General features: G+C 33.2%; 1 protein-coding gene and 1 long non-coding RNA gene across 12 annotated transcripts; both read right to left on the bottom strand.

The window, feature by feature from the left end:
• Window positions 1-1,524: 1,524 nt before the first annotated feature.
• Window positions 1,525-17,361, bottom strand: LOC114406050 (putative disease resistance protein At3g14460). Of its 8 annotated transcripts, none has more exons than XM_028368611.1 (10): window positions 13,498-17,361; window positions 12,995-13,226; window positions 12,775-12,882; window positions 12,387-12,643; window positions 11,953-12,091; window positions 5,205-5,333; window positions 3,792-3,888; window positions 2,692-3,031; window positions 2,011-2,610; window positions 1,525-1,819 (listed from the first exon to the last, which is right to left on the bottom strand). In XM_028368611.1, exon 1 carries the CDS (start codon window positions 17,181-17,183, stop codon window positions 13,518-13,520), a length of 3,666 nt encoding a protein of 1,221 aa, XP_028224412.1. In that variant the 5' UTR covers window positions 17,184-17,361; the 3' UTR covers window positions 1,525-1,819; window positions 2,011-2,610; window positions 2,692-3,031; window positions 3,792-3,888; window positions 5,205-5,333; window positions 11,953-12,091; window positions 12,387-12,643; window positions 12,775-12,882; window positions 12,995-13,226; window positions 13,498-13,517. The 8 variants fall into 8 exon arrangements, with proteins under 8 accessions (XP_028224412.1, XP_028224410.1, XP_028224411.1 ...); XM_028368609.1 differs by lacking the exon at window positions 5,205-5,333 and adding an exon at window positions 5,116-5,178; XM_028368610.1 differs by lacking the exon at window positions 5,205-5,333 and adding an exon at window positions 5,116-5,178 and having other exon boundaries at window positions 3,792-3,882.
• Window positions 17,362-19,149: 1,788 nt separating this feature from the next.
• On the bottom strand, window positions 19,150-27,197 carry LOC114406056. 4 transcript variants are annotated; one of them, XR_003665337.1, is made up of 7 exons: window positions 26,525-27,197; window positions 25,918-26,018; window positions 25,686-25,814; window positions 25,382-25,509; window positions 24,439-24,518; window positions 20,867-20,926; window positions 19,150-19,367 (listed from the first exon to the last, which is right to left on the bottom strand). It is a non-coding gene; the product is annotated as an uncharacterized LOC114406056 (long non-coding RNA). The 4 variants fall into 4 exon arrangements; XR_003665336.1 differs by lacking the exon at window positions 19,150-19,367 and adding an exon at window positions 19,897-20,818; XR_003665335.1 differs by lacking the exon at window positions 19,150-19,367 and having other exon boundaries at window positions 19,897-20,926; window positions 25,914-26,018.
• Between the last annotated feature and the right edge of the window lie 228 nt (window positions 27,198-27,425).

Genomic DNA, 27,425 nt, shown 5'->3' with positions numbered 1-27,425 from the left:
GTCACTCTTATAGATTCAATCGCAAATTCAATTAAACATTAATTAAATAAAATTGTCTAAGGAATATCTAAACTGTACCCCAGTAATTAATTGAGATAGACATTATGAGATTTTCTAATATTTTTATTATTTGAGGAGATATTTTGCCTGTGACAGGTAAACCAACAAAAAACAAAATAAAATCTACCACTATAAAACACACGTGTCAGGAGGAAACGGAATCGGATCCGCTCCAGCCAGCCTTCTCTCCAGCAGCAATCACAGCCCTTGAACTTAGTTCAATCTAATGGTCTAAAATTTGTTATTGACAACCAATAAAAAATTATAAGCACGTTATAAAAGGAACACTTTTTAAAAATAAAAATAACTTAATTATTAATTTCGTCCCTAAATCATTTAAAATAATTAATTTGATGACCAAAAATTTTAATTTAATTTTTAATTTTTAAAAGATTCAATTTAATTTTTAAAATTTTTAAAAATAAATCAATTTAATATTAAATTATTTAAAATAATTTGATAATTTCATTCTAAAGAATAAATGATCAAATTCTAAGCTTTAAAAAATTTGAAGACCCTCAAATTTCGAAACAAATGACCACAGCGAAATTGAGCGCCACTGAATACAAAATTACCGGCAAGGCAGTTTCGCAACTCCAAGACCACCGAAAAACTACCGGTGACAGCTTACCACCTCCTATGATGGCAAGACATTGCCGTTCAAAATTGGGATTCCCTTTTTGTATTCCAATGCTTACGCTGAGTTACTGGAATCCATTATTTTTCTGATTGGATTTTCACTAATGTATAATTATAAAATAAAATACGGTGGATATGTAATTTTTTATTTGATTTTTTGATTGGGTTGTTAATTTATTATTCTACATAGATCTTTTTTAATTTTATCAATTTTTCTGCATTATCTAGCGGATAAAAGTACTAAACATTAAAAAGATTTAATGTGTTGGCAAACCCTTCATTGGATGGATACAATTTTTTATTGACATAACTAAATCCAATGATTGATATTGTTGCTGGAGAGAGGGAACGGTGGAGAGGATCCACTTCCCACACTATTATCCATTTTATATGTTGACTTTTTATGTTTCTCACGTCGTCCCAGTGAAGGAGGTCCAAGGAAAGTACTCCATACGTAGGTGTGAGTGAGTGAAGGGAGAGAAGATAAGGGCAAAAATGAAAAGAGAGAATCTGGAAAGATTGGTGTTCATGCAAGGAGATGTTGTGGTCACACATGCTGGTGTTGTCGATGGCAAGGGAGGCAAAACGAGAACGAAGGAGGTCGACAATGGAGAGAACTTAGAACAATGAGTAACCACGACTGCAACAAAACTACGACAAAGATGGTGGGTGGGTATCGGAGAAGGTGGTGGTCGGAGAAGATGGTGGCTGAGGTCAAAGAACTGAGAACACGGCTTAAGGCCTGTGATTGTATTTGTGAGAAAATGGCAAGAGAAAATGACAAGAGAAGTTTTTGATAGAAATATTTGTGAGAAAGACAGAATATGCAGAGATGTCTTTTATTTTATTGCATTCAACTATGAAGAGAATGTGTTAAAGCACCAGTACATTAATGTATTTCTCAATTGAAGTAGGATGGACACATTCCATATATATGAGATTCAGTCTCCATCCCTCAAATACAAACAAAATATATAGTAATTGTTTTAACTGTTTTAAGAAAAGTGGTAAATATGGATGTTTGCCAGATCATAAATCAAAACATTGCTTGATGCTTACTATTTTGCTACCATAAAAATGTACAATGTTGAAATGTTCAGCTGGTTAGAAGTTTTGCATCCTGAGAAGGAAAAAAATATAAAGGAAATATAAGAATGTTATGACATTTGAATAGTGCAAAAAGAAAAAAAAATCATGGTCATTATTAAACTGAACCAGACTATTGTAGTTGACTTTCACTTCTGAAATTGATTTGACTTACATAAATATATATACTTTAGTATTTCGTTTAAAGTGGTAAAGATCACTGACCTTACCCATCAGACGTCATTCTTCCTTCAAACTTTTCATGTTCTTTTGATTTCAAAATCTCTTGCCAGAACTCATTCCATACAATGAAGCATGTACCGCTAAGGTGCTCGAACTTCTGTTATGCAAGTTTGAATGTTTGATCTCTGAGAACATCATGGTAACCTTCCACACAGATGAAACCACCACCTCCCCTCTTATGTTTTGCATCAAACAAACAAAAAAGCAAACAAAAAAAAGTGATGACCTGCCTAGGGAGCAGTATATTACAATTTCCTACAACAGAATAATAATGGAAAAAGCAAAACCTCAGATACGTTCTAGCAGAGAATTTGAAATGGCTAGCAGTTAAAGGATATGCAACATTTTCAATAATCCGCCAGTATACCTAGGAAGACTGCATGCCTTATGGAAAGATCTGAGATCGTCCTATGTAGTTGTCCTGATATGCATGGCTTTTCATCCTCTCCATTGTATGCAATGAAAAGTTTTTCAGTTAATAATTCAGGTGTTTAGAAAGCATCAGTATCACGTCCATTAAATCAGAAGTTCCATTTAGATCTTGTTCAAAGTTGAATTCATATCCATTGACAGGTGCAGTTTCTACAGGACAAAAAAAAAAAAACATTGTTGCGAAAGACACATTGAAAGGAAGATAATGTAATTGTGAAGGTCTAGTTATACCTGTGTTTGATTACAGATACAGCAGTGCTACCGCCACAAAATTCATCAGTGTCAATGTTCTTAGCAAGCTTTTCATCTATTCACTGAAGCACCTCATAAAGGTTCCCTCCCATGAAGGAAAGGACATGTTTTGGTTATCCTCAACATGGACATCACTATGACTGCCACCATTTGTAGCATTAGCATGACAGTGTTTCATGGCCTTTTCTTGAGACAGTTTGATTGGTGCTGAGAGTTTTGAGGGTAGATTGTCACGTATGCACTGTGATAACCTGTGTCCTAGAGGATCATGACCATCAAACACGCCACAAAAGATCATGTCTTTCTTTCCAGTGAAGTCCTGATAATGTATCATATTAAGCATTAGTCCAAGCCGTGAATATCATTCTCTAAGAATCATTATGCTTTATTAAAAACCATAAGATAAAGTCACTGTTCAACCATGAAGTTAAAGATGACTATCAATGCTAGTAACATAGAGATAAAGCTTCGCCATCTTAAGGCTCATGCTGTTACATCATATGGCTATTGAAGAAGATTCCAAACTTAATAAATCATCTTAATATTTGGTTTGAACAAAAAATATTTTAAATTATGACATGACAAATTATTGAACTAAGCTATGGCATAAAATATGCAGAAGCAAATAGTTCGGCCTCTGCAGTCCATAGTAATGAATCTTCATCCGCATAAAAAATGTTCCATTAAAATAGAAAAGAAAGATACTAAATATAGGTAATCAAGAAATTTCCATGAGAGCATTAGTTAAAATATTTGTAAAGTATACCAGAAAAATAAAATAAAACCATTGCCATGAGAGCATTATCCATTTAACTCAAAATGGTATTGCCATGTCAATAATCAAGAAATTGCAGCTCAATTGTTAAGGATTTAAAAGGTGGAAATTTTTAATTCAAAACTTGATGCTCTTTAATTCTTTTAGCAAAGAAAGCATGGTAATGTCATGAAAAAAAATCTGTTAAGACTTAAGAACAATTTTTTAATGAGAAGAGAAAAACACATGTCGCGAGCACAATGAAGTAAGAAATAAAAAATAAACCAAATCCATTGCAAACAGATGAATGAAGAATTAATCTTACCGGCCAAACCGTCAATGCATCTTGATTAACTCCTTTTGAACCTTTTTGGCTGTACATTGACACAAATGTAGAGGACCCTTTTAACATGACCCTGGCCCTACCATGTTCACATGCACCATCGTCATTATTATGTCTTACATGTTGGTAAATATTTGTGTTTTAATTTAAAATTTATAAATATATATTAATTATATTCATTCTATTTTATAACATAAAATATTTATTTTAGATTTTTTTAAGATTTTATTTTAATGAGTCAACTAGTTTGTTACGTTTGTAGGTTGGTTTCCAATGGTCATATTTTGTTGTTGAAAAAATGCCTATATATATCTCTTTTCTCTTTTCTATAAAAGACACGGAGCAACGTCTCGTTTCTTTCTCCCAAAAAATTGTCTCTTTCTTTTTCTGGAAAAAACTTATTTTTGTGAGAGCAAGAACATTGGTGTTCAGAAGGTTCGGAAATCCTTTCGCTGCACACAATCGAAATCAACGGGTTGTCGTATCTTGGGAGAGGAGCGCAATCAAATTTTTCTACCAGTGCAGTGGGGCGTTTTCTCTCTAAGGATAGCTTTTATTCGCTTTAATCCAGGTTATATCTTCCTTCCCCTAATTTATTTTTTCCTTGTGTTTATTGTATGTTATAATGCATTATTCATGTGTTGTCAATTAAATTTATTTTGCTACTATTATTTTGTTATTTAATTCAAGACTGTGCATCTTCTTCGTATTTATTTTCTTTCATTTTTATTTTATTTTCTAACAGTCTTAGAAAGAAAAATTATTTTTCACTTTCTTCTTGCATAGTCTTTTCTGCAGTAGCATTCTATTTTATCAAAATGTCCGCCATGGATATAATTAAGTCCCTTTCCAGTAAGCCTGAAAAATTTACGGGTGAAAATTTTTTCTGTTGGCAACAACAAATGAAATTCTGACTTACTGAATTGGATTTATACTCTGTGATTTCTAAAAGAGAAATAAAAACTTCAACTTCCTCTACTGATATAGTTCAAACTGATAAAGATATTTTATGTCATGGACACATTTTAAGCATGATGTTTCTGATAAAGATATTTTATGTCATGGACACATTTGAAGTGGTTTGGCTGATAACATATATAAGATTTTTTGCCATACCAAAACTTTTGTTGAGTTATGGGAAGCTCTTGAATTGAAATATGGATCTGCTGAAAAAGGTTTAAGTCATTACTCGTGTGAAAAAATGATTGAGTTTCAAATGATTGATGAAAAATCTATTTCAGATCAGATCCATGAATTTGAAAATATTATTTATGACATGAAATTGAAAGGAATCGTTTTGCCTGACATTATGCTTGTGGCTTTCATGATTTCAAAATTGCCTCCTTCGTGGACTGATTTTGCTCGAAACCTGAAACATAAACATGAAAGTTTTACCTTTGATGATTTGCTTGTCTGTCTCCGCATTGAGGATAAACATCGTTCATCTCAAAAACACTTGCAAAAATCTGATTCTCACTCTAAGGCCTATCTTGTTGAGAGCTCTAGCAAACCTTTCTCTAAGTTCTTCAAAAGGCATGGGTTTAACAAAAATAAATTTGGTAGAAAGCCTTCCTTTTCTAAAAATAAGAACAATGCTTTTAATAACAACAATAAGCCTAAGGATAAAAATTCGGGGAATGAAATTTTTTGCTTTGTTTGTGGGCGAGCTAACCATTTGGCTAAGAATTGTTTTCAACGTCATCGCCAGTCCACGTCTTTCCCTAAACCTCAGGCTAATGTTGTTACAGTAAGTGCTGCCTCTGATTCCCCATCTGACAGGTACCATGTCACTAGCCCTGAGTTAAATTGTGTTTTTAACTCAAATGATTGATTTATAGACTCCAGGGCTAATGTTCATTTATGTGTTGATAAAAAATTATTTTCTTTATATCAGGAATCAAGCACACGTACTGTGAGCATGGGGAATGAGAGTATGGCACATGTGTTAGGAGAAGAGCAAGTGAAACTAGAGCTATCTTTAGGAAACTTTATTGTTTTAGATGGTGTCTATCATATTTCTGATATTAGGAAAAATTTAATGAGTACTTCTTTGTTAGTCCAACAAGGGTAAAAGGTTGTTTTTGAATCCAATAGAGTTGTTATTACGAGACATGGTAATTTTATTGGTAAAGGCTACATTTGTCATGATTTGTTTAAGTTAAGTTATCTCTCAGTCTATTAATAAAATATCCAATATTTCTTCTTTTGTTGCAAATGTTGAATGTTCTAATATGTGGCATGCTAGACTTGGACATGTGAATTTGAATTCTATCAAAAGAATGATGTCTCTTAATCTTATTCCTAAGACTTCCATTGATTTAAAACAAAAATGTGAAACATGTATTCAAGCAAAGCAACCTAGAAAGATTTATACTACATGTATTGAAAGAGAAACTAACTTGCTTGAATTGGTTCATAGTGATGTATGTGATAGTAATGATGTGTTAACACGTGGTGATAAGAGATATTTTATTACTTTCATTGATGATTTCTCCAAATATTGTTATGTGTATTTAGTTAATCACAAAAGTGAATTGTTTGATAAGTTCAAAGTATATAAAACAGAAGTAGAAAATCAATTAAAAAGAAAAATTAAAATTTTAGGTTCCGATAGAGGTGGAGAATACGCATCTTTAGACATGAGTAATTTTTGTGAAATGCATGGTATTATTCATGAAGTGACACCTCTGTATGCTCCTCAATCTAATGGTATTGCGGAAAGAAAGAATCGTACATTGCTTGATATGGTGAATGTTATGCTTGTAAGTTCTGGTTTACCAAGTAATATGTGGGGTGAAGCTTTGTATTCTACATGTCATTCTTAAAAGAGTGTCTTATAAAATTTTTGAAAAAACCCCTTATGAGCTATGGAGAAAAAGAGAACCAAACCTAAAATATTTTAAAGTGTGGGGGTGTCTAGCAAAGGTAAACATTCCCATTAATAAGAAAAGGAAAATTGGACCAAAAACTGTTGATTGTGTTTTTGTTGGATACTCTATGCATAGTACTACTTATAGATTTTTGGTAGTTAATTCAGAAGTGTCTGAAATTTCTAATGGTACTATTATGGAATCTAGAGATGTTATTTTCTTTGAAAATATTTTTCCTTTGAAAAATAAATTGTCTAAATCTTTTTGTGATACTTCTTGTTCTAATTTATCTTCTTGTAGTAATACTAATAAGAATATTGTGTTTGAACCTAGGATTTTGGTTAAAAAAGTTAAGGATTTTGGTTCTGAATTTTGCTCTTTTTTGCTTGAAGATGGTCCTAAAACTTATGGTGAGGCCATGAGGTCTATTGATGCACCTTTTTGGAAAGAAGCTATTAATGATGAAATAAGTTCTCTTAAAAATAATAAAACTTGGTTTCTTACAGATCTTTCCCCTGGTTGTAAAAGTATAGGTTGTAAGTGAGTTTTCCGAAAGAAATTAAGAACTGATGGATCTATAGAAAAATTTAAGGAAATACTTGTTGTCATTGGATGTAAACAAATAGAAGATGTAGATTTCTTTGATACATATTCTCCTATTTCTAAAGTTACTACCATTAGGGTCTTAATTGCACTTGCTTGTGTTTTTAATTTAGAAATTCATCAAATGAATATAAAAACTGTCTTTTTAAATGGTGAATTAGAAGAAGAAATTTATATGAGCCAACCTGAAGGCTTTGTAGAACCGGGGAAGGAAAAGAAAGTTTGCAAACTTGTTAAATCTTTATATGATTTGAAACAAGCTCCAAAGCAATGACACGAAAAATTTGATCAAGTTGTTCTTTCGTATGGTTTTCAAATCAATAATAGTGATAAATGTGTGTATGTGAAACGATTTGATGATAATGGATGTGTCATTTTATGTTTGTATGTGGATGACATATTGATATTTGGTAGTAATATGCAATTCATAAATGATGTGAAGTCTTTCTTATCTAGAAATTTTGATATGAAGGACCTTGGTCCAGTAGATGTGATTTTGAGTATTAAGCTTATAAAGAAAAATGATGGCATGATTTTAACCCAATCACACTATGTTGAAAAGCTATTGAAGAAGTTTAATTATTTTGATGTGAAACTTGTTTCTACTCCTTATGACTCATCCATCAAGCTAAAGAAAAATTTGAGTAAAGGAATTTCTTCACATAAATATTCTCAAATTATCGGTTCTTTGTTACATTTGACAAACTTCTCTAGGCCTGACATTGCATATGCAGTTGGTAGATTAGGAAGGTATAGTAATAATCCTGATCATTCTCATTGGATTGCATTAGAAAGAGATTTTAGATACTTAAGAGGAACCATCAATTATGAGATTCATTATACATGTTTTCCTGCAGTAATTGAGAGGTTTAGTGATGCAAATAGGGGTGGGAATAGGCTAGGTCGGCCTACAGGGGCCTACGACCTGGCCTACATAAAACCTGACCTGAACTGACCTATTTAATTAAAAGGTTAGGCTTAGGCTCTTTTAAAAGCCTATTAAATTAAATAAACCAGGCTTAGGCTTGTTAAAAAGCCTTATAAGCCTGATAGGCCGACCTATATATATGTATATATATTTATATTATTTTTTGGTACCAATTTATACTTATATTATTTTTTGGATACAATTAATTTTTTGTTAAACTAGCCGACTTTGATTACAGATTACTGCTCCATAAATTTCATTCCTATAATCAAGTAAGACTTTAATTACAATTTAGGTGTGAGTCGTGTATCCCTTTATATTACTCATTATTTTTATTGACTTTCCTATTCTGATTAACGTTTCCTTTTCCATTAACTCTCCTATTATGTTTCTACCTACCCCAAAGCAAACAAATATAAAAAAGGTTTTTAAAAAGGCTATTAGGTCAGGCTAGACTTTTAAAAAGGTCAAGCCGAGCCAAAATAAAAGCCTTTGATAGGCTATAGGCCAGGCTCAGGCCTGAAAAATTCATCGTAGGCTAGGCTCAAGTCTTTTAAAGCCTGACAAGGCCTGGCCTATTCCCACCCCTAGATGCAAATTGGATTTTTGATTCTGATGAAACAAAATAAACATGTGGTTATGTTTTCACTTTAGCTGGTGGTGCAGTATCATGGAAATCTGCTAAACAAACTATTATTTCACGTTCTACTATGGAAGCAGAAATTATTGCTTTGGATGCTGCTACTAGTGAGGCTAAGTTTCTTAAAAATTTGTTATGTGATTTGCCATTGTTGAATAAGCCTATACCTCCAATTCCAATGCATTGTGATAGTCAAGTTGCTATATCTAAAGTTAGTAGCAAAAATTTTAATAAAAAAAAAAAAGACACTTAAGAGTGAGACATAAGTCTATTAGAAATTTGATTTCTCATGGTGTCATTTCTCTTGACTTTGTCAAGTCAGAAAATAATATTGCGGATCCGCTTACAAAAGGGTTGACGCGTCAACAAGTACTTGAGTTGTCAAGGGGAATGAGACTAAAGCCCATTATTTAGTTACAACAATGGACACTCGTCTCCATGTGATTAGTGATCCCATGAATGGAGTTCAACGAGTAACAACGAAATTGTTTGTTGACTAAAGTACACCAAAATGAAATTTGGCGAAGCTGTTCCGTTTCTCATTCCTATGACGAGGTGTATTATAAATTGTGACAATATTAAGGTTGAGGTATTTATATATATGTATTTTTTGTATAAAAAAATACCTCTTAATGAATCCGATGACAATTGTTGTAGGGGTGGGGGTCACAACCCACTCTTTGAGGATTCACCTAGTGAGTGTGGTGGTGGGACCGCCACTGTGAGATATGAGCTAATCTCTAAGTGACACTCACGAAACAAGTTACAAGTGCAAGGCCGTATAACGCGCTACCACTGATTAGAACCTAATTGAACGCCAATATTGTAGGGGTTGTGTACTAAAATCCGGTTAAAGAATATGTAGTTCAAGACAATCAAGTCATTACATTTTTCTCGGATGGAAGTTCATAAACACTAAGTATAAGGCTCAAAACCAGAAGGTTCCTTATACCAAAATACAATATCACATGCTCTTTCTCTTATGTTTTATACAAATTATCTTTTAGAAAATATATTTTAAAATTTTAAATTATGTGGGGGAATGTTGATAAATATTTGTGTTTTAATTTAAAATTTATAAATATATATTAATTCTATTTTATAACATAAAATATTTATTTTAGATTTTCTTAAGATTTTGTTTTAATGAGTCAACTAGTTTGTTACTTTGTTGTGACAACTGTAGGTTGGTTTCCAATGGTCATATTTTGTTGTTGCAAAAATGTCTATATATATCTCTTTCCTCTTTTCTAAAGAAGACACAGAGCTGGTTTCTTTCTCCCAAAAAATTGTCTCTTTCGTTCCCTATAAAAAAAACTTATTTTTGTGAGAGCCAGAAGGTTCAAGGATCTTTTCGCTGCACAGGATCGAAACCAACGGGTTATCGTATCTTGGGAGAGGAGCACAATCAAATTTACGCGCTTCAACCCAGGTTATATCTTTCTTCCCCTAATTTATTTTTTCCTTGTGTTTATGGTATGTTATAATGCATTATTCATGTGTTATCAATTAAATTTATTTGACTACTGTTATTTTGTTATTTAATTCAAAACTGTGCATCTTCTTCGTATTTATTTTCTTTCATTTTTATTTTATTTTCTAACATTACATGCACAACAAAAATTTTCAAAATATAAAGAGGGCCCTCCAAATTTCCACAGAAAACAAGGAAAGGAAAAATTGCATGCAAGAGTTTGCGTTTTTTGAGAAAAATTGGATGACTAAACCTTGAATTGGGATAAAAAAAAATGTTGGGGTCTTGTCTTTCAATTATCTATAGCAGTACGTAGTTCAGTTTTTAATTTGTTTGCAGCTGTCACCACGGACTTAATTTTGGATTGTAAGTTAAGTATTTGAACTGGCTTAGTTCTATTTTAGATTAAAATGATCGTTATCTAACTAATACTGTTTTTATTAGTAGTTAATATCGAATCGAAAAACTTAATTCGACAGCTATATATATTTTAGTTGTGTTGTAAATAACGGATAAACACATTAATTGTCTTCTTTTATAGTAAATTTTATAGTTTTATCTGAAATGAGTTTTCATTTGTTTATTCTTAATTTAATAGATTCTCTATTTCACATTTTATGACAATACGTTAGTTTTTTTAAAATGAATATATGTTTATTGTTTAAAAAATAATTGTATTCACGAACAAACTCATTATAATTAAAAGATAATTAAATTTCTTAAACATGTCAATAAAACGTTAACTTTTGATCATTTGCTTAAAAAATTTATTTAGAAATTTATTTTTTCAAGAATGGGAATGTTAATTTTTAGGAATTATTTTTTAGTGAGAAATATTTTAGGATTTTTTATTTCAACGAGAGCATTTTTTATAAATTTATCTTAACATCTTACTTCTTTGAAATCCATTTCACCTTTATCTTTAAATTAAAGTTTAATATTTTAAAAAATTTCAATAGTTAAAAATAATATTTTATCACAATATAAATCGTTTATCACAAATCTAAAATGAGTAAGAAACAATGAGAAACATTGTATGCATTGACAAGAACAACTTTTGAAACTATGATCTAAAGGAAAATAAGAAACAATGAGTAAGAACAAAGCTCTGGGGCAAATTTAAAGGGAAACAAGAAACAAGAATGAGAAAGAACAAAGACAATTGCCTAATAAATTAGCTTAGAGAATAATAAGCTTTATGAATTCTAGGTAATGACTGAAATCAGGACTTTGCTTCTCAGATAGACCACAATCTCCTACCCAAGACCCTCTAGTTTCTATTCCTTGTTCATTGTTATTATTGTATTTTAAATCATCCAAGTTTCACATAGGTTACAAAATTGATGCAAGGCAAGGGAGGGACAATAAAACAAGATTAAGAAGAAAACAACATTGTCTTATTTTTTCTATCTTCTTTTTATTCCTTGTTGAACTTATGTTTTGGAAAATTTCCTAGAGATGTTAGACAGGAACTGCAATTTATTTTGTTATTTAAAATCATCCATGGTGTGATTGTTAAGTTGGTTCACGAATCCTTGGTATTACTAGCAAGATCTAAACCCTTATCAATTTTATATGAACCCTCATAGAATAAGAAGCTTTAGTGTCTTGAATTCAGTAATTATTACCTATCTGAACCAGTCAAGTCATGGCTTAAGGCCTGTATGCTCAGGGAGTTGCTGGTGCTATGCTCCAGATGGTGCCATGGAACAATCTTAAACACTCTGCCATCAGCCGACTGCGCCCTCGCTTCCTCCTCCTTTTGCCCTGGAAGATCAGCTTTACACGCATAAATATGAGCTTTCTGGTGTTTTACTTGAAAGTTTTCCTGACAATAATATTTTCCACAATATATATTTGCATAACTTTGCATCTACTAATGTGATTTTTCTTCAAAGCATCTCTAGCATGTGATTGAAACACTGTGAATTACATATTGGAGATGTAAATGATCCAACCCAGGAGAAAATGGCAACAGAAGTTTTTGACAGAAAAATTTGTGAGAAAGACAGAATATGCAGAGATGTTTGACCTTTAGTATGGTAAAGATCAATGACCTTACCCATCAGATATCATTCTTCCTTCAAACTTCCCAAGTTGTTTTTATTTGAAAATCACTTGCCAGAACTCATTCCATACAATGAAGCCTGTACCGTTAAGGTGCTCAAACTTTGGTTATACAAGTTTGAAAGTTTGATCTCTGAGAACATCAAGGAAACCTTCCACACAGATGAAACCACCACCTTCCCTCTTACGTTTTTGCATCAAAAGCTTTGAATGTAAGATTTCCTTTCTTCCAGTTCTTTCCCATTCAGTGCACTGGTGTAAGGGCAAATCAGTACTATGTAACAGAATTCACATCAAATAACATGTACAGCCTACTTTGAGCATTTTGCTTACTGACCAAACTTGCAAAAATTCATAGATTCAAGCAGTATGAGAAATTCAACCTGTACATATTGGGATAAACCTTTCAGAAGTGTTCCACCTATATATATCCATCTTTGCATCAAACACAAAAGTGATGACCTGCCTAGGGAGCAGTATATGACAATTTCCTACAACAGAATAATAATGGAAAAAGCAAAACCTCAGATATGTTCTAGCAGAGAATTTTAAATGGATAGCAGTTAAAGGATATGCAACATTTTCAATAATCTGCCAGTATACCTAGGAAGACTGCATGGCTTGTCGAAAGATCTGAGATCTTCCCATGTAGTTGTCCTGATATAGCTTTTCATCCTCTCTATTGTATGCAATGAAAAGCTTTTCAGTTTCTAATTCGTGTGTTTAGAAAGCATCAGTGTCACGTCAATTAAATCAGAAGTTCCATTTAGATCTTGTTCAAAGTTGAATTCATATCCATTGACAGGTGCAGTTTCTACAGGACAATCTATCATCTCTGAAAAACAAAGTACACCCAATTACACTTTGAACACTGACAGAGAATGTAACAAGATGAAACAACCACCATGATTGCCGATATATTGAGAAAGTTCAAATACAATGGCATTGATTAATAACATTTCTTCAGGGTAATAACACTTGTTGAATGAAATGAATAAATTAACTGTGAGAATAAAAAGACATGAAAAGAAAGATATCCTTGACTGAAATAGTTTTGTTTGGTTAGACTTAGAAGACGATGAAGTAGGTCAAAGAAGGAGAATTACCCGGTGCTCATCCTTGGTCACTAAATCCATCTATTGTCAACTTTAATGTGATGGATGTGGGATATTTTAGGCCAAATTTGAGGGTGCTTCCTGCGGCATTGTTTTTCCAGCAAAGGACATCTCTCTATGGTTAATTTTATTAGAGAGACAGGAAGCATTTCTCCCACCATATTCTCCAGCAAAGGACATCCCTTTATGGTTAATTCTTGCAGGGATGTGAGATGGAGAAGCCCCGTGCAGTCCAACATCTCCAGATTTGACAAGTAATATAGCTTCAAAGACGTAAGGGAGGGAGGCAGCAAACCCTCCTTAGGGAAGGACTTGATGCCGCCACATGGACCCAAAACAGTGAGATCAGTAAGCATGCCCATGGATGGCCATGCTAGGCCGCTCAGTAGTTTCTCACAATACCCAATCCAAACTGTTCTCAGGTTAGGTGGCATACCCCCTTCTGGAAACGACTCAATTTCTGGGCAGTTGGATATTTGGAGATATTCTAACTTTGGGAGAAGACTACTTATTTTGTCAGGTAATGACTTCAACTTGTCGCAATGCCCAACTTCAATTCGAGTCAAATTGGGCGCAGGCAATCCTTTTTTACAGAATGATACAAAGTTGGGGCATTCGTAAATGCTCAAAGAACACAGACTCTTAAATGACTCTGCCCCTGAAACCAAAAGAGATTTCAGATGTTTACAGTATCTGATTTCGAGACGTTTGAGATTTGGAAAAGTAACCAATGGAAGAGACCTGAGAAAATAACAACTATTATCTAGGACCAGTGATTCCAGTAACTCGTGCTTGTGTTGGGTCGGCAATTCCAGATTTTTAAGATTGCTGATATCCAGAGCCTTCAGAGATGCAGGCAGACGACCACCTGGAAATGATATGGCTGACGAACAATGACTCAATTTTAAATGTTGGAGGCAAGTTGGCTCAATGCTGGTGATGGCCTTAATCATGGACTCCACCACTTGGCTTCCTTCTACTTCTAATCTCTTAAGGGTGGGAGCCCTAGGGAGAGAAGAGACAAGAAGCTCGCAATATGTAATTGTAAGTGTTTCCAGAGCAGGAAGGTGATTTGGCAAATCTCCCCTTAGTTTGGGGCAATCCTCTATTGTAAGAGACTTGAGTAGAGGAAAGGCGTCTGACTCAGGGATACTCCACAACTCCCAGCAACACATGCGTTTAATTTCTAGAGTTTCAAGGGAAGAAAAGGGAGTCACAGAAGGACAATCTTCATTGTTGTAAAACCCTGCATCAACAGTCTTCACTGAATTCAAGTATGAAATATAGAGCTCCTTAAGAGACGGTAGTTGCCCAAGCGAAGGAAGCACACAACAGTTATTACAGTCAAATAAACGTAGACATGTCATGTTGTGGTAGGAAAAATTTCCCACCCAATCTGGAAATATGGTTCCATGATAGCGCCGTATTGTTAGAGATTCCAGGCCTGGGTGAGGTTTTAATTTGCACAGTACATCTAATTCAGTTTGGAAGTCGGTGCCATTAGACCATCCCAAGGATAAATGATTAATGTGCTTCTTATCCATCATCCTAGCCTTCAATGCTTCATTGCTTCTGGTTACATTCTCCAAATTCTTAATAGAAAGCGAACCATGAAGATTTGAAAGTGTCCCCAGTTCTTTGATTCCGTTCTCTTTATCCTTGCCCACAATAAAGAAATCCAAATGCTGCAAATGACTTAACATTCCCATTCCTCTAGGCATCTCTCTTATACGAGTATCATCAATATGAAGATGACACAAGTTTACAAGATTTTGCATGTCAGTAAGCAACCTGGTCAAATTGTGGCACTCAGACAACACCAGAGTTTGTAGATTATACAAATTACACAATGACTCCGGCAGTGTTTTTATACTTGTACGAGAGAGATTTAAATAACGCAAGTGGATCAATATACCTATTGAATCAGGCAAAACATCCAGCTTTGTAAAGCGACAAAATGATAAAACTCTCAAACACTTAAGCTTCGACACTACAATACATGGTGCATTTTCATTGCTGAACGGGGAATCTTTAAAATCAATTGCCAAGAAAGTTCTCAAAGATTGTAGTTTGTTAAAAACTTCAATATCTGAGATTGGATCACTGAACTTTGTAACTGACAAATGACGAGTCTTCATACCAATCTTGGTTTCTTTTCCAAGTTCTTCCGATCTGAAATAGAATTCTCCACCAAGGTATAATGCTAGATCATGCACGAGGTCATGCATTACAAAATAATTGCCCCGAGTTCGATTACTTGAACGTTGAAAAAATGATCTAGAAACTAAATCATCAAAATACTCATAACCAATTTCTAATGCCTTTCCTTTGTTTGGAAGCTTCAAAAGATCTTCCGCCATCCACAACAAGATCAAGTCATTCTTTTGAAATTCATAATCTTTGGGGTATAACGAACAATAAACAAAGCACCGTTTCAGATGTGGAGGGAGATATTGATAACTAATTCTCAAGGCTGGAATAACTTTACACTGACTTTCAGACAGTTTCCAAATGTCACTTTCAAGTGTATTATTCCAAACCCTAATAGCATGCTCTCTCCTCAACATACCTCCGAGTGACCGTGCTGCTAAAGGCAATCCATTACACTTTTTAACAATCTCCCTTCCAATTTCTTCTAAAGCTCTTCTATTCTCCCCACTTGATTCTGAGAGAGGAAATGCGTGGTTTGCTAACACTAGCCAACAATCTTCATTTGACAATTTACTTAGAGGATAAACTTGAACAATACGGTAAGGGACTACATTCACTACATTTTCATTGCGGGTTGTAAAGAGAATTTTACTTCCCCTTGTTCCACGCAACAATGGTTTTGTAAGATTACTCCAATTATCATCATCCTCGATCCATACATCATCCAAGACAATTAAGAATTTTTTATCTTTCAGCTTGTCCATCAATTCAAGTTGAAGCATGTTTAGATCATTCAATTTACATGACTCTTGCGTAATTTGCTCTATCATAGTTTTTGTGACCTTCACAATATCAAATTGATCAGAAACACAAACCCATGCATTTAAATCAAACAACATTTCCTTCAAATTGCCATCGTTGAACACAGATCGGGCCAGAGTGGTTTTTCCAACCCCACCCATGCCTACAATAGCAATAACAGACACTGGTACACCATCACTGCTATCCTTTACCAACTCCATTATGGCCTCCTTGTCTGTATCCCTACCATACATACCATATCCATCTTCCAGAGATGTTGTTGGCAGAGCTTTCCATGGATCGTTGCTCTCCCCTGCCATCACTTGCAAAGGAAGACCCTTCATGCCTTCTAGAACTTTATCTAATTTGCCAACTACTTTTCCCAACTTACTGGCCATTTTCCAATCAATAAAGCGAGAAAACACTTTACTTACCTTCTTTTGAGTTGCAGCTTTGGTCGAAATTTCATCCAGCATGTCATCGGCATCATAAAGAACATCCTTGAGCTCAATGAGCCACTGGTTGACACTGGAGAGTTTGGTTTGTTTCTTCTCAGCATCATCAAGAACAGCTCCAACCACTCTCAGAGTGCTCTTCAAGTTCTCAAGCAAATTGAGGTCAACCTTCTTTCCACGGATGAAGTCAACAACCTCATCGGTAGCAAGCTTGTCGAGCACAACATTGAGGAAAGCAGAGAGAAACGCACCACCAACTAACTCAGCCATGATCTGAAGAAGAAAGGCAAAGGATAGGAATTGGTTAGAACAAACTGGATTGGTTCTTGAAAAGGTTAAGTGATATGATGAGATCTGATTTAAGTCGCTCTGCTAAATAAGACAGTAACAGAGTGTAGGGTTGTCCTTGGTTGGAAGGTAGGTGTCATGTCCTTTTCCTATCTAATTAATTATTACAATTGTATGCTTTCTGGGACCGCTTTTGAGTGTTGTCAACTTCATGCATTTGATTTGATGTATTGTTTATCATTTCAAGCCATTAACTTCATCAACCGAATTTAGCTCTAAACAATAATAATAATAATAACAATAATAAAAGATGCTAAATAAATTAACGTCTTTTGTGAAGCCATATGTGCTTTGTGGCTTGGGCACACTAAATAGATAAAATTGTGAAACTTTTTAAAAGAATGCTAAAGATTAGAGTAGGAGAGTCAGAGTCATTTAAGCAAATGAGCCTTAAGGCACTACTACCATTAATTTCTAATAGAAGTATAAAAATATAAAGGGCAAAAATAAATAAATTATACACTAAATATGATATAAACCTTAAAAATATAACAAGTAATAATTAATTAATTAAATAAAACACTAACATTAATAAGTAATAACACTAATCTATCTATATCTATATATTATATGTAAAATGGTCTTACCCATCAGAATTTTGCCTATTATTTTGTAGCATCATTCCAATTTATTTTATGGAACAAGTGAATTTAAACTTGGTCCAGGATTAGTCCTTTCATAGAGTTTAAATTTCTTGAATACGATCATGCTCTAAAATATTTGGTTTATTGTTGTACTTTGTGGTATATAATTACCTACTTATTCTTATTATCATTTTATCTTTTAGATCTAGATGAGCTCCATTGATGCGGCTATAGATAAGAGGATACTTGAGAGTATGACATTTTAGATCAATCTCGTCCATATATTCTTGTCAAATATCTTCAGCGATATGGCTCAAAATTATTACCCATTTATTTTCTTTTTTCTAACATGTAGTACTTATGATAAATTTATTAGAAATCAAAATTATGCATATTTTTATTGACTATTTTAATTATTTATTATATTACATAATTTAATAAAAATAACATGTTATTTTTTATTGTAATAAAAGAAAAATTAAATTTAAAAAAAATCTCACTTCCTGGTGAAAGTATTTTCATGGAAAATTAATAAAAAAACACTTTTGGAAAACTTCATTTCACATGAATGCTTTTTTCAAATGCATACCAAACATCAATTTTTCATCCTATAATTCCCAAAAAAATCAAAAATTTATCTTCTACTAAACATCCCCTTAATGTTATTTTTATTTTCATGAATCTATTGATTATTGTTAGTTGAAAAATATCACTGTTCATATAAAAAAGTTGAGATAAAACTCGATAGTTTAACTTTCATGCCTATAAACTGCAAATCAATTAAAAATCACAACACACAATTATGATCAAATTCATAACATTTTTTATTTAGATAATAGTGTGAAAAAAATCTTTATGTGAGCAATACATTCTATTTAATAGAGTAAATAATTTATACTACACGCCTAAGTCACAGTTTACACACACAATCACCACCCATCTTTTTTTTATAGAAAAAATCACCACCCATCTAAGAACGATAAAACATAGTAATGAAATCAAAAAAATAAAAGACAATAATGAAAATATGCGATAAAAAGAATTCTAGTGAAGTGTGAAGGAATAAAGATAAAAATACAAGTAAATTTTGCAGAATATTTTACCAAAACAAATATGATAATGTTATGGATAAAAAATAGATTTTAAAGTCTATATTTTGGTAATATCATTATAGCTCTCATTATTTTGACCATTGTAACTGTTGTTTTAATCGTTATTGAAAATTATTCCGCTATTTAATTCTCAATGTTCTAGGGAAACAAGTGGGTTTTTGAAGCCTATATCATGATGTCGTCACTATAGTATGCAAAAGTCCATTCATGGCTTTAGTCGTTATGACCACTAATAAAAATAGTCGGAAAAGACATTATGTTGAACATTATAGGTGTTATTACAAGCCGTTACAACTATTGAAAGCTACACCATTTGAGGTTGAGGTTGAGATGCGCCACGACTTCGACACCTTCGAGATCAGAGTGAAGGCAACTAGAGGACCCGCAACGAGATATGAGTTTGTCCAAATCTACAAAACGAAGACTATACGTGAGTTCGTCCAGATTTGCAAATCGAAAATGTTCATCAATGATATCAGTCATGCTAAAACACTTAGATTTGAAATTCCAAAAATCTACAAAACTTGAATGAAGATGACAAGTTGAAAAGGAAGCTTCTCCGGCGATAGCGACTCAGCTCACTTGAATTGCTCCTCTCCACACTACTAAAAAAAAGGCCTTCTACATCGATTCTAATGGCCTTTCTACATCGGTTACGACGCGTGGTGGTAACACAGTGTCGTTGAATACCAACATCGATTGGAAGACCGTCTTTGAAGGGCGACCTTTCTACATCGGTTGTGTGGCTCAACCAATGTAGAATGTGAGCTTTCTACATCGGTTCTAAGGTTTAAACCGATGTTGAATGATAGCGTTTCTACATCGGTTATCAGCCAACCAATGTAGAATGGGTAATAATGACAAGGTTTCTACATCGGTTATAAGTCAACCGATGTAGAATTTGAAGGATTTCTACATCGTTTATTACTTAACCGATGTAGAATGGATAGGAATGGGAAGGTTTCTACATCGGTTATAAGTCAACCGATGTAGAATTTGAAGGATTTCTACATTGTTTATCGCTCAATTGATGTAGAATAATGATTTTTTTTTTGCGAAATTTATAATTTCCCCTTCAAATATTGATGTGATGTTAAAGTGCATGATTGTGGTTTACTAAATGTAAAAATACACATATTTGAGCATTGTAAGAACAATATCAGCATTGTAATTGTGCATATCAAATGTTAGAATTGTCAAGAAAGACAAAAAGATGATTTCAAATTTTGAAGTGGAATTTAACACACCAATTCACCGTACCCATAACCAACATCAAATAATTTAAAATAAAAAGTCATAGCAACAAGTTGGTTTGTGCAAACAGCAGCATGCAGAATCAATCGATATGTATATACACTTCCAATGGCTCAAATATTATGAAAATTTCTATGCAAATATTTCTACCAATCAAGTCATAGTACTTTGGTCCTGCCAATCACCGATGATTAAGTGTCAAATCTGAACAAATATTTTTTGCCAAGAAGTTTATTGCACAAGACACTTGTTCAATCATACAAGTAGACTGTTTGGTTGGAATAGGAAGCAACTAGCTTTCAAGAATAAAAATACAAGTTTTTCACACATTTTTCTTTTTTGTCTTTTCCTTTCATTACCAGGTTTTGTAACTTGTCATACCTCTTCTATCTATATGACATATAATACACTATCTATCACAGCATCACCATAAAAGCATTGTATTCAGAAAGCTTACCAATACAAAGAAATAATGATCCTAAACTTATGCACCTCTGTTAAAATATAAAATAAATACCTCTCTTAAAATTAAAATAAAATCTGAAGCACTAAGAACACCAACAAATTGTCCCTTGCAGAAGTCCCAAAGAGGAGCCATGAAAACTCCCTGCAAATTATCCAGGTCATGCATCTGAGAGAAAAAAAAAATAGCTACCTGCTCATGCAATATATGAAACGCCTGTTTCACTGGTAGATCAACATCCAAAGCAACAACCTGTGGCCAGGAGTCACTATCACTATTAGTAATTTTAAACAACATAATATACTTAAAGTACCTCACTCAAAGTACCATCGGTCAACCGGGCCTGCTTATTAAGTGAACAACATAATATACTTAAAGTCTGAACAATTAAACATCCTATGCAAATAAACGAGATACAATTTCAGTTTTCAGACATGAGTGGAAATCATATTATAAAATGCTACAGAACAAACATGAGTAACAAGAAATTGTAAGTTACCAGGTTCACAAGTTATAACAAACAAGGAATCAGAAAGATTATATTTAATTTCATTCCAGAGAGAAAAGTCAACAGACCTACATAGATTAATATTGCTGGAATATAGATCTTAACATCTGGGTTCGAATCCGGAAACAGCCTCTTTGCATATACAAGGGTAAGGCTTCGCATAGCGAAGAGCCTCTGGGCAATGGGGTACGAAATTTTTTATAGATCTTAACATCTAAAATGAGTTACAAAACATTCTCTAGAGTCCAGTCAGATCATAGTATTGGCCCTACTTTTTGAAATTCCATTCACAAGTACAGCATAGCCAGAATACAAAGAGCAGCCATGTCACTAAAAACAAACACAAGTGTCAAGGTAAGACTAACTCTCACCATTCGGCGAAAAGCATCATTATCCACATCCATGCTATTTCCAGAAGCAACGTCTGGAGGCAATTACAATGCCACAAACTACATCCCCGTTGCCTTATATGTGATAAATAGGAGTATGGAGTGAGAGTCTGAGACTGTTATGAGAAATTAAAAATATATATTTAATTATATATAAATAGTTTTTTTTATCATTCTTTAATTTCTTATTTGGAATTTTGATTTTTTTTCTTTTGCAATTTATATTATCAGATTTTAAAAAATCTACAAAAATTTTCCAATCCTCAATTTTATGTAAATTTATTTCTTTTCTTTTTTATATTTTAATTAATTAATTTTAATTATTAAATGTTAATTTACACATTATTAGAATACTGACATATCAATAGTCAATTATTAAGTCAAACAATCAACGTAAGCAAAGTTGGTTATTGGAATAAATAATGAATTTTCTAACATTTAAGAACTAAAATCATAGGAAAAAAATATGGAGACTAAAAGTAAAAGTGTGAATAAAAAATTAAAAGGAACCCAAATTGCTATTAAGATAAAAAAGACAAATCAATATAGCTAAAAGATTAAAAAACGAAAAAGACCAATTAATCAAAATTATAATAGTAAGAACTCAGGTACACCTAACATAATATATACTTCACCGATCAATTTATTTAGTTCATTTCATGTTGGCAACTAGTTCAACATTTTATTTGACACTTCGATATTGTTCTTCCTTCCTCTTATGATGATGACATTGAAATTATCAAATTGAGTGATATTCGTCGCTGGACCTTCCATAAATCAACATTAAAAGTCTCAGACTAACTCTCCTTATGAAATTGTTTAAAATAAATTAGGATTTACCATCTTTTCAACCCATAAACTTTTAAAAATTTCTATTTTTAATTCTTGAATTTTTTTAATTTTGTTTTTAGTCTCTTTTCTTTTTTCTCTCATTTTTAGTCCTTTTAAGGAACTAAAACTAAAGATAGAAAAAAAAGGTTAAAGAACTAGTAAAAAGTATGGACAAAAATATAATTTAATGGATTCAAAATAAATAAAGAACTAGTAAAAGTATAGATAAAAATATAATTTAAAGAACTACTATCACTATCATTATCGCCACTATTCCACCAACACCACCACTATTGTCACCATCGTCATTGTCTTCACTCCCATCCGTTACCTCTAGCACCTCCATTCATAATAGAATAAGATAAGATAAAATGATTAACTTGTTTTGTTTATTTTAATTTGAAACATGTTTTAAAAAACTAAAAATAAAATATAAATAGAAACTCAAAACTAAAATTAATTTTATTTTTTTAAAATTTCAAAATTAAAAACAAGAAAAACACCCGAACGGGGACCTCAGGAATGTTGAGGTCAAGACTGTGTGGTGGTCAGTGTGGGTGGCGATGATAAGGGCTATATGGCAGCTAATGAATGATAAGTCCAAAATCCCACACGAGTTTGATGATCGCATATGCAAATCATGGAGGGGTTCAATTTCAGCCTATAAGTATGGAGATTAGATGTGGAAACCTGCATGCATGGAGCAATTACAATGGCATGCTAACACCAAAGATGCATTAAATTTTGTGGAGGGGAACATGATGCAGGGGGCTCGTGAGAGTGTAGTTGGGAATGATGACTGATGGGAATGGTTATATAATAATGTGAGAACTGTAAGTTTGTTGGATCACACTAGATGGGGAAAGGATTTGTACTAATGGCCCTTTATGTTGACAAAGTGGGCTGGTTTTGTTTCTTGTTCTCTAAATATGCTCCTGTAACATTTTGGCTTGGTAGGTGCTATAACTTGTGACTTCTACCTTGCTTTTAATGATTATAATTTTTAGCTGTTGGAAAAAAAAACTATTGCTTTCTAACCTGTTTATCATAACGATACAACTGGCTTTTTTTTTTTATCCTTCAATGGTGTAATATTTTTACTAATTAACGAAATTGGTAGGATGCGAATTTTTTCCCCCAAAACATGTACGCTGTGGCTGGAAAACACAATTGAATGAAAAATAAAAAATTTATGTAAACACGACTTGTATTTTTATATATCTTAATTATTTTCTTTTACAAAATCATAACTATATTTATGACTTGTTTTTTATTTTTATTTTTTACTAGTCAAAAAATAATATGACTTCTTTTTTATTTTTTATCTGAAGAAGTTGTAAAAGTGAATATGATTTACATTTGAATTTTTTATTTCCTTTTTTATACAAGTCTTGAATTGTAATTTTAGCTAGATTTATTAGAAAAGTATATATATATATATATATATATATATATATATATATATATATATTTCACTCTCCCTTCCCCATTTTGATTTTTGAGAGCTATTGGAATAAAATTACCTTTTTCTCTTAAAAAAAAGGTCTGGAAAACAATGATTTTTAAGTTGCTTCCTATTTTCTAAAGAAAGTAGATCGACAACATAAGTTGATTCTAATAGGAAGCTATTGTCCAAAAGGGAATAGGAAGAAGAGAAAAGAAGATCAAAAGGGTATAGAATTCAGATAACCATATCTAGAGTTTCACTTCACAACCAACTCAAGAAACAATACTATATACCTTACCAGCCACTCCAAGACTCACGATTTAATATGTTCATCCCAATAATGATTGGAGTAACAGAATTGATAAGCTTTTCAATTACAAACCCAGGATCTTAAAATTTTGAGAGAAAACAAGACAGAATTATCCTTAAGTAGTGATTTATTAGAATGAATTTTGTGAGTTTCCAGATCCACTCCAGGATTCTTTTTAACATCAAGATTTCACTTTTAGTGAGGAACTTATTCCCATGCAAAAAACTCTTTCAGCTATTATGCTCCCATGCTAAAAACAAGGTGAAAGGAACTGCCTACCTGAGAAAGAATGATAGGACCACCCTGAGACTGAAATAGCTTTTCATTCTTCATCATCTGGACTATTTTCTGAGTGAAACCTTGCATTGCAGTCGAAAAGTAAAAAAAGTTAAAAATAAGTGTTTTCTGGTTAAGACAATTCAAAACTTAAAATTATTTTTTTAAAATTAAGGTTCGAACATACTTCAACCAAACTGGAAATCCTCTACAGTTACACCATCAAACAATGTGATTAAGCATTGATACTAAGAAACCAAAGATAATTTGACAACTTAGAAAGTTTTATGGTTCAATTTTGATAAAATGATTTACTTCCACCTATCTTTGCTCATCATATTTGATGTAAAGCGGCTCCTGTCCTGTTCCCACAGATATGTGTATGTACATGGTTATATCTATGGAGCAAAAGGTAAAAGTAATTAATTTGTGTATGTACATGGTTATATCTATGGAGTAAAAGGTAAAAGTAGTTAATTTGTGTATGTAAATAGCATGCTTCAAAGAAAGCATGGTGCAGGTGAAAAACAGCCAAGACTAAATTTGTGAAAACATAAATGAGACACATGAGAAAGTCAAAGACGTGGAAATTAACTCTTTTCATTGCCACAATGGCTAGCTTAGTAGCTTGCAACTAATGTAAAAGATGCAAGTGAAAAGTAGCTTGCACAATGGAGTATTTATATAGTCAGATAAATGAAGGATATGAAATTTTAAAGTTCTCATCTATAAACGGGACAAGAGACAAACAAATAAGACTTAAAAGTGTTATTTACTTGTAGTAAGTACTAATTTATAGGATATGTCTTCCTTCTGAATTGATGCATTTTCTCATCTCATGATTTCATTTCGTTTACTCAGAATCACAATAAGAAAAGCATGGGACAAAAGCAACATTGTTATGTAACTAAACAGATCGAGAAGCAATTAAGAGAGTAGAAAGAACCTAATTGATGAGACTCTATCAGAGAAGGCACCGAGCAAGATTAAGCTGAGCTGCACAGCTACTCTAACCCACCACTGGAATATTGAAACCCTTTCCACCTTCATCTTTTACCAATAATTAATATGAACCTGCAAATAACTTTGAAGAGTTCAAGCTTCATTTCAGGTGACAAGGAACAGAAGAATATTATGGCAAAATGAACTTTGCTAATGCTGTTAGTGATAAAAACTGAAGACATACATAAATGACAAAAAAAGATAATTAAATTAACCTAATGTAAAATTTCTAAGGGACACGTACAAACCTTGACATTCTCCAATGTCTTTCCCAGAAAGACCCTAATAGAGTTACAGAAAGCCATATATACGTAGGAGATGAACAGTTGATGATAGCTATTTTTTCTTTGGAACAGTTGAATGGTACAACATCATTGCTACAAAAACAGGAAACCACAAGGCAAGAATAATATAATAATAATAATATTTCTCTGTTTTAAAAAGAAGCAAACAAAATACACAATCTAGAGTAGTACCCACACTTTTGCATCTTTGTTAGGCATTGGCAAGATAGTTTGAACTACAACTGGAATCATTGCCAAGTGTGAAGCAAGTGATGGCAGCATTTCAAAAAAATTTAACTGCAACAATTTAAAGTTAAGAGGAAAAAAATATTTTACATATGATGGGAGATAAAAGAACAAGGTAATGCCATGAAATAAGTGCCATTACAAAACGGAGAAGTTACCAGCATATCATGGTGATTGATATAATTTCTTATGAATATATTATTGTAAGACATAATTGTTAGCAACAAAGGAACTCCCAGTTTAACAACATGATTCAAATTAGGGACAAATTGTACCCTAGAATAACTGAGCACAACTTCAAACTAGAGCTAAAAGATATGAACGATTATTCTAATTCATAATGATAAAATACACATGTCATAATCGAATACAACAGTAAGCGTCAATGTGTGGCACGTTAACATTTTAACTCAGACAATCCAAATTGCAATGAGTAGCAATTAGCAAAGACTCCACACGTTTAGGGCAACATATGCAAAACAATTTCATCTCACCGATTATTAACAAAAATGAATAAAAAAAATTAGGGTAAACAGAGGATTGGGCATTGTGTATACCTTGGTGGCGAAAACAAGGTTGCATTCGGTCTTGCAGATGCAGCAAAGGCGATCGTCACAGATGAAACGTAGACGAGGGACGCACGTGGAACACACCTCCCGGTGCAAGCAGGGTCCGTACGCAACCCATTCCAAAGGCTCAGCACAAACGGCACAACAATCATCCATCTCTTCTCCTATCTCTTTCTCTCTCCTTTTGATTCTTGATTATGGATCACAGAAAGCGCAAACCCTAATTCCAGTGCCCAGATCACGACACGAGGTTAGGTTATTGCAATAAGGAGACAAAGAGAGAGATTGGGATTCTAGGATTTGAAACGATCGGGCTTCCTGATCTTAAAATTATTTTGATTTCAATATTGGACTGTTGCTTTGCAATGGGTCAGATAAATAAGGAAAGAGAGAGATATGTATATGTCAACATGTGAGGTAGAGGTGGTGGGGTCGAAGGACAAGGTTTTGGTGAGGGGGTGGAAGATAAGGGGCCAGGGGATGGCCGGGGAGAAGTTGTGGGTGGTGGCAGCGACGAGGAGGACGAGGCGGTTGGAGGAGGCGGAGATAAACTGTGTGAGGGTTAAGGAGAGAAGATGGATGAGGTTTCGCATTTTCCCCTTAATATAAAATGGGAAATTATGTAAAGACAATGACGGTTCTTAAAAACCGTATTTGAAAGGTTGTTTTCAAGGGCGGTTTTTAGAAAATCGGCATTGAAAGCTTCCGCATTTTTTACCAAGGTGGTTTTATAAAACCGTCCTTGGTTTAATGTTGTAAATTCTCACTTTTGTAGTAGTGCCAACCTTCGTCAACTAGAACGACTGAATAATGTTTCGTTTTCTTTTTCTTTTTATAAAAAAAAATGTTGTATGTTTGCAGATCTAACAAATTGAAGAAATCAGTAGCG

Source organism: Glycine soja, chromosome 3 (genome assembly GCF_004193775.1).
Source record: "Glycine soja cultivar W05 chromosome 3, ASM419377v2, whole genome shotgun sequence".
Classification (NCBI taxonomy): Eukaryota; Viridiplantae; Streptophyta; class Magnoliopsida; order Fabales; family Fabaceae; genus Glycine; species Glycine soja.
This window is presented reverse-complemented; position numbering and strand designations above follow the sequence as displayed.